This window comes from Rhamphochromis longiceps, linkage group LG8 (genome assembly GCF_057381845.1).
Source record: "Rhamphochromis longiceps isolate RC_006_pf linkage group LG8, R_longiceps_female_GT1.1, whole genome shotgun sequence".
In the NCBI taxonomy this organism is placed as follows: Eukaryota; Metazoa; Chordata; class Actinopteri; order Cichliformes; family Cichlidae; genus Rhamphochromis; species Rhamphochromis longiceps.
Genome location: NC_140564.1, coordinates 20,325,962 through 20,334,226, shown reverse-complemented (window position 1 = coordinate 20,334,226; position 8,265 = coordinate 20,325,962). Strand labels below are relative to the sequence as shown.

The window sequence follows — 8,265 nt, the reverse complement described above, 5'->3', positions numbered from 1 at the left end:
GCCATAGCTACTTCACCAGATCCTACAGCCGCAGTAACAGACGCCCCAGCTTCTTCACCAGGTCCTACAGCCGCAGTAACAGACGCCCCAGCTACTTCACCAGATCCTACAGCCGCAGTAACAGACGCCCCAGCTACTTCACCAGATCCTACAGCCGCAGTAACAGACGCCCCAGCTACTTCACCAGATCCTACAGCCGCAGTAACAGACGCCCCAGCTACTTCACCAGATCCTACAGCCGCAGTAACAGACGCCCCAGCTACTTCACCAGATCCTACAGCTGCATTAACAGACGCCCCTACAGCTGCAGTAACAGAGGCCCCAGCTACTTCACCAGATCCTACAGCTGCACTAACAGATGCCCAAGCTACTTCACCAGATTCTACAGCTGCAGTAACAGACGCCCCAGCTACTTCACCAGATCCTACAGCTGCAGTGACAGACGCCCCATCTACTTCACCAGATCCCACCGCTGCAGTAACAGACGCCCCAGCTACATCACCAGATCCTACACCTGCAGTAACAGACGCCCCAGCTTCTTCACCAGATCCTACAGCTGCAGTAACAGACGCCCCAGCTTCTTCACCAGATCCTACAGCTGCAGTAACAGACGCCCCAGCTTCTTCACCAGATCCTACAGCTGCAGTAACAGACGCCCCAGCTTCTTCACCAGATCCTACAGCTGCAGTAACAGACGCCCCAGCTTCTTCACCAGATCCTACAGCTGCAGTAACAGACGCCCCAGCTTCTTCACCAGATCCTACAGCTGCAGTAACAGACGCCCCTACAGCTGCAGTAACAGACGCCCCAGCTACTTCACCAGATCCTACAGCTGCAGTAACAGAGGCCCCAGCTACTTCACCAGATCCTACAGCTGCAGTAACAGATGCCCCAGCTACTTCACCAGATCCTACAGCTGCAGTAACAGACGCCCCAGCTACTTCACCCGATCCTACAAATGCAGTAACAGACGCCCCTACAGCTGCAATAACAGACCCCCCAGCTACTTCACCAGATCCTACAGCTGCAGTAACAGACGCCCCTACAGCTGCAGTAACAGACGCCCCTACAGCTGCAATAACAGACGCCCCAGCTACTTCACCAGATCCCACCGCTGCAGTAACAGACGCCCCAGCTACTTCACCTGATCCTACAAATGCAGTAACAGACGCCCCTACAGCTGCAATAACAGACGCCCAAGCTACTTCACCAGATCCTACAGCTGCAGTAACAGAGGCCCCAGCTACTTCACCAGATCCTACAGCTGCAGTAACAGACGCCCCAGCTACTTCACCAGATCCTACAGCTGCAGTAACAGACGCCCCAGCTACTTCACCAGATCCTACAGCTGCAATAACAGACGCCCCAGCTTCTTCACCAGATCCTACAGCTGCAGTAACAGACGCCCCAGCTACTTCACCAGATCCTACAGCTGCAGTAACAGACGCCCCAGCTACTTCACCAGATCCTACAAATGCAGTAACAGACGCCCCAGCTACTTCACCAGATCCTACAAATGCAGTAACAGACGCCCCAGCTACTTCACCCGATCCTACAAATGCAGTAACAGACGCCCAAGCAACTTCACCAGATCCTACAAATGCAGTAACAGACGCCCCAGCTACTTCACCAGATCCTACAGCTGCAGTAACAGACGCCCCAGCTACTTCACAAGATCCTACAGCTGCAGTAACAGAGGCCCCATCTACTTCACCAGATCCTACAGCTGCAGTAACAGACGCCCCAGCTACTTCACCAGGTCCTACAGCTTCAGTAACAGACGCCCCAGCTACTTCACCAGATCCTACAGCTGCAGTAACAGACGCCCCAGCTACTTCACCAGATCCTACAGCTGCAGTAACAGACGCCCCAGCTACTTCACCAGATGCTACAGCTGCAGTAACAGACGCCCCAGCTACTTCACCAGATCATACAAATGCAGTAACAGACGCCCCAGCTACTTCACCAGATCCTACAGCTGCAGTAACAGACGCCTCAGCTACTTCACCCGATCCTACAAATGCATTAACAGACCCCCCAGCTACTTCACCAGATCCTACAGCTGCAGTAACGGACGCCCCAGCAACTTCACCAGATCCTACAGCTGCAGTAACGGACGCCCCAGCTACTTCACCAGATCCTACAGCTGCAGTAACGGACGCCCCATCTACTTCACCAGATCCTACAGCTGCATTAACGGACGCCCCAGCTACTTCATCAGATCCTACAGCTGCAGTAACGGACGCCCCAGCTACTTCACCAGGTCTTACAGCTGCAGTAACGGATGCCCCAGCTACTTCACCAGATCCTACAGTTGCAGTAACGGATGCCCCAGCTACTTCACCAGGTCCTACAGCTGCAGTAACGGACGCCCCAGCTACATCACCAGGTCCTACAGCTGCAGTAACGGATGCCCCAGCTTCTTCACCAGGTCCTACAGCTGTAGTAACGGACGCCCCAGCTACTTCACCAGGTCCTACAGCTGCAGTAACAGACGCCCCAGCTACTTCACCAGATCCTACAGCTGCAGTAACAGATGCCCCAGCTACTTCATTGGATCCATCAAGTTCAGCAACAGGTCTTCCACCTACTTCAGCATCTCCGGGTAATGCGGCCAGTAGCCTGTATAACAAGTATAATGTTATCTGTATCCAGTCCAAGTATTTACATAATGCTTCAAAGGCTTATATTATTTTTTCTTTTGTTTCCACTTTGAAGATCCCTGTCATTCAAATCCATGTGGTGTTGGTAGCACCTGTGAAGCCCGTGCCAACCACACATTTGTATGCATCTGTCTGCCTGGTGATTTTTACAATAATATCACCCTGAGATGTGAAAATGGTAATTATTTGTTTGTCTACAACAGCTGTCAACTTCTTACAATTCTTACCTAGTGTTAGTGAAGAATAGGTGATTCAAAACCATAAGCACCTTTTGAACTAAACAGAGCTCTCTTAAGGTGTTTTCACATCTTTCGTGTCAAGATGACACCAAAGATTTGTTCTCCCTTGTCATAAAATGTCCCATGGACTTGGATTTTTTTCTGTGTGAAAATAAACCAAACCAAGGGAAAAATCTCCAAGTTTACAAAAGTATTAACCAATTTGTACCAGAGTAAACACACTATAGATATGAAAATGCCCTTAACCATTTCCCAGCATAAACAATAAGTAAGGTTAGTAAACTGTTAGCCTAGCTTAGTGACAAAATTATAAAATCTGACAAACAGCTAGTTTACTAATTAATATTTTCGATTTGGTCTACTTATTCCATGCAAAAAAAAAAAAAAAAAAGTAGGAAAGGCAGATTATGTTTTGTTTCATTTTTTATTTCTCTGGGATTAATTTCGGGCAGGAGCAGTGACATCATGAACTATATTCTTGTTGCCTTGTATTTGCCAGGCAAGCAGAGAAGATTTTATGTTAGCTATCAGTTCCTGTCATAATGCTAAGTATCTGCTAGTTGTAGCGTCATATTTAACAGAGATACTGTATGACACTGGGATAAATCTTCCTCCTGTCAGCAAGTTAATGACAGGATAAAGTATCATTTTATTAGATTTTGAGTTTCTTCTGATGATGCTTTATTGCTTTCAGCCAAAGTTTTCCCTGGAAAACTTTCCCTGAGAAAACCATTTAATGAAAAAATGAAAGATACCACATCAAAGGAATTTAAAGAAACTGCAGATGAAATTGTTGCTGCGGTAAGTAATCAGTTAGTACTCTCTATCAATAAATGTGTCTTTATGGACATTTTTTGACATTTTTACAAGCTAAATTTAAGCTTAAGTTAAAAAATAATTATATCTTATTCATCTTGACCAAAACATATTTTCTTTTGAAAACACAGCTGGATCAAGTTTATAAAGGGAAGGACGGTTACTCTGGCTCTATAGTGCTGAAACTCTTGTAAGTCTCAGACTGACAACAGCTTTTACCTTACAATTTTTCAGCCTATTTCGAATCACTGTACACTAACATGGTGTTATCCTGAAAAAATAAAGGATGCAATCATCACTAAATGTGATTTCTGTCTAAACAGGCCAAGCACCAGTCGTATGTTGAGGGCACCCCCAGGGATCATTGCAGTACTACAGATCATCTTCAAAGCCAGTTCTGAAATCAAAGAAGATGACGTTATAAGGGAGTTAGAAAACAATCCTTGTGATGACTGTGTGCTGAGTGGGGCAACATTTGAGAGTAAGTTTATTACATGTATTCTAGCACACTGTGTTTTTCCAGTAACTTCTATGTTGATATGTTTCTAAAACAAGACTCACACAAGATAAAGATTTGTTTTCAGAAAGAATATAATTGACAAGATGTGTTTCAGAATACTTTATACTATATTTATGTTTCGGTCTGAATCAAACCGTTTCCACCATATGTCCAAGATGATTTAGTTGTAAAAAAAAACAAAACAAAGCCCTTTATAAATAGTTTTTGATCTATGCAACATTCTTGCTCATGGTTGCTTCTATTCTGAACTTTGAATTGAAACTATAATTTAGATAAACTTTTATGAAGTCCTAATGATAATGGTATAACTAAACTGCAGACTGTACATTCCAATCCACAGTTCACATCATGACATGTTAGTTACTGACTTATGTAACTGCTGAGGACATTTTGTATTCAGTCTTTAAGCTGTATGAGCTAAAGCTTTTTCCCACTCTCTCCTTTATTTAAAGCAACAGACCTGTGTGCTGAAAACCCTTGTGATGTAAAAACTTCAAACTGCACATCACAGGATGGAGCTTACAGCTGTACCTGTTTGGAAAAACATTTTCAAACAGACTTCAGTGACAGAATGTGCACTGGTAAGATATCTTGGTGAACAAGCAAACATCTCTCCGTGTGTGTGTCTTTCTTTGAATAGTTGTCTGTGAAGGTTCTCAGTCATCCAGGTCATCGTAGTCAAAGGAGCTTGCAAAGAAAAGCGTCTGGACTTCTTTAAGTTACTTGAAGACGTTTCACCTCTCATCTGTGAAGCTTCTTCAGTTCATTTGACCTTAGAACTGATGAAGCTTCTCGGATGAGAGGTGAAACGTCTTCAAGTAACTTAAAGAAGTCCAGAGGCTTTTCTTTGCAAGCTCCTTTGACTCTTTAAATAGTTATTTATCTACTTCTTTAACTGTCTCATCATTTTCACAGCTTGTCCTAGTGGGTCTAGATTTGAAGATAATACATGTGTGAAGTAAGTGCTCCTCCTCCTGTATGTTCAGCATTGATGTAAGTTTGGGTAAATGAAATCCTAAAATAAACATTTTTTTTTTTGTCTTGTAGATGTTCGTTTGGTTATTCTGGTTTGGAATGCAGTGAAAGTGAGTATACTGTATGTTTTTAAAAGTGAAAGCTGAAACATAATTTTTGAGAAAAAAAAACCCTAATGAGTATTGACAACAAATACTAAAATAGATTTTCTACCAATGGGGAATTCAGTTAAGGACTTAAATTAGTTAAGGACTTAAATCTTTGTTGTGTTTTATTAGACTGGCAGCTCATTCTGGTAATTGTGGGCTCTGTTCTTGGGGGACTGCTGCTCATATCCCTCATCCTTCTACCAATAATCCCTACCATGTAAGTTTCCCACCAACCCATCCACTCACTTTAAACATTAATTTATCCACATCTTTATTACAAATTTTAAATGTAAAAGTTTGCAAATGCCTGATGAACACTGTAATAGTAAACTGTAATGCTTTTTTACCATTTTGTTATCAGATCCTCAAAGAAAATCTCCAAAACCGGCAAAGATGGAGATATAGAAAACCCACACATTAACCAGGATTCATTCACATTTAAAGGGTTCACTAGCCTGCCAATTTTTTCCAATGGTGCGCCCAAACTCCCACGAGCCACCAACTCCACCACCACCAACAGCATAACCAACCTGGAGATAACTTCAAACAGTCGACAAAGCCCTGTCTTTGTGGACAACAGCTCAGTGAGTATGCGTCATGTTTCTCACTGACATGAGACACGGACCTTCAAAATAAAACAGGAAACACACTGACTGAACTCTAAACATATAAACTTAACAGCAACTGGAGAGACAGAACATAGGAACCTGAAACATGGTACAGAAAGGCACAGTAGACACAACATGGAACACAGTGAAGCCATATTACAAGAAGTAAGCCTAAGGGAAATAATAACTATAAAGATCAAAACAGCACAACCCACATGAACATAATGAACTTGCAGGGAAAGAGTAAAACTAAACGCGATGAACACAGGAACACAAGATCTCTTCAAAATAAAACAAGAAACATAAGTCGCAGACATCACAACCTGAACTTGACAACGTAAGACACAGACATGAAACACATGAAGGGCAAGGGAGACTTAACAGGGGTGGAAGACACAAGGGGAATCTAATAACAAACTATAACAACCTAGGCATGATAAAAAATGAACTAGAAAACCTGAAGGGCTTAAACATAAACCATAAACTAAAACTCAAAACGCTGGGTCAAAAGACCCAGGATTGTGACAGTATGTCTCTGTGTGTCCATAGAGATGTAGGCTTCGATTTGCATTTCTCCCTGATTTTATGAAGCTTTTCGTTTTTATGTCGTTTGTTGTTCATTTCACTGTGAAAGTAATTGTATTGTTTTCCCTCTGCAGGAGTTATATAGTGACCAAAATAACACAAACTCCCAGGCTCAACGTCAGAACAACCTCTACGCTGTAAAACGACCCCAGATCAAACCACACGCTCAGAGCCAAGGCTACGATAACCCTTACTACCAGTACGACAGTGAAAGCGACTTCAGTTAGTAAAAACTCACACAGAGTTGACCATACAATGGCAATGACTTGTTTTTTGTTTTGTGTTTTTTTGGAATTGTATTCCAGTTACTGCACACAACGAAACTTAATGAGCGATCTGGCTTTTCACCATTTTTTACAGGAATTGTTTTCTGTGCATAAACTGTTCTTGATTATATCACATGGAATTTAAAAAAGTATTCATTGTTTTTCCTTTGTTGTTTGTTTTTTTTTTTATTTCCTGAAAAATGGCTTATGAATTATTTATTGGACATGAACCAGAAACCTGGACATCCATGTTAAACTGATGAGGAGCTTCTTGATGTTGCTTTCTTTTCCCATTAATGCTTCACTTGTTCACTTGACTATGTTTGATTTTTGTAATTAGTCACAACTTGATATTTAACTAGTTTCTGTATTTGTTTAGGGCTCGTTCTAAGCGAGCAAAGACACAGCAATTTGTGGCTCCAAGAGATTCCATATCACTTAAAACAATTAATAAAAACACTATTCCATTTATATTATTAAGTCACAGTCCAACTTATTGGATCTTAGAGTCACCTGTATATTTTATTATAATTTGTAAAAAACAAAAAGGCTAAGTACTTGTTGACTCCTTAATGCTTCAAACAGCTTGATAAGTATCTATTTGTTTTATTTCTGGCCTTCCTTACTGAAACATTGTGTTATTCAACATGATATTATTATTTGAATGTCTTTGATCACTTTCATTTCGCATCACTTTTTTGTCACTTGTATATTTATTATAGTATGATATTTATTTAATGGTTAATTCATGTTTATATTATATAGTAGTTAAATACACAAAACCCCACTTTGAAATAAAGAGCTTTTAAATACTCATATTCTTTGTCAGACTCTTCCTGAGTTGAAATAATTGAGAAGATGCATTAGGCTGTTGTTCTTGTTTTTAAAATTATGGCTATGTTACATGAACGATTACATAATTTGTAACCCTAATTTATTTAACTTATCCATCCATCTCTGTTAATGGTAAATGGCCTGTATTTATATAGCGCTTTACTAGTCCCTAAGGACCCCAAAGCGCTTTACATATCCAGTCATCCACCCATTCACACACTGGTGATGGCAAGCTACATTGTAGCCACAGCCACCCTGGGGCGCACTGACAGAGGCGAGGCTGCCGGACACTGGCGCCACCGGGCCCTCTGACCACCACCAGTAGGTAACGGGTGAAGTGTCTTGCCCAAGCACACAACGACTGAGACTGTCCGAACCAGGGCTCGAACCGGCAACCTTCCGATTACAAGGCAAACTCCCAACTCTTGAGCCACGATCGCCACGATAATGAGATTGATTTTTTTTTTGTAGTACAGAAAAGTTTTGCTGAAAAACATTTGTGAAGCTGGCATGCAGTAGAGTAATGTCGTGCTTAGCACATTTTGCTCCTACCCAGGTTACTGTCATAAAGAAGGGAGAAACTGTTCGGCACACAATGCTGAATTTCTTC

At 42.0% G+C, this 8,265-nt stretch overlaps 1 protein-coding gene across 1 annotated transcript; it reads left to right on the top strand.

Moving 5' to 3' along the window:
• Nucleotides 1–1,964: 1,964 nt before the first annotated feature.
• LOC146663584 (mucin-13-like) lies at nt 1,965–7,459 on the top strand. The gene is made up of 11 exons (XM_085416416.1): nt 1,965–2,605; nt 2,719–2,841; nt 3,597–3,703; nt 3,850–3,908; nt 4,042–4,199; nt 4,691–4,819; nt 5,154–5,196; nt 5,286–5,323; nt 5,492–5,579; nt 5,724–5,946; nt 6,630–7,459. Exons 3-11 carry the CDS (start codon nt 3,647–3,649, stop codon nt 6,780–6,782), a joined length of 948 nt encoding a protein of 315 aa, XP_085272542.1. The 5' UTR covers nt 1,965–2,605; nt 2,719–2,841; nt 3,597–3,646; the 3' UTR covers nt 6,783–7,459.
• Nucleotides 7,460–8,265: the final 806 nt, after the last annotated feature.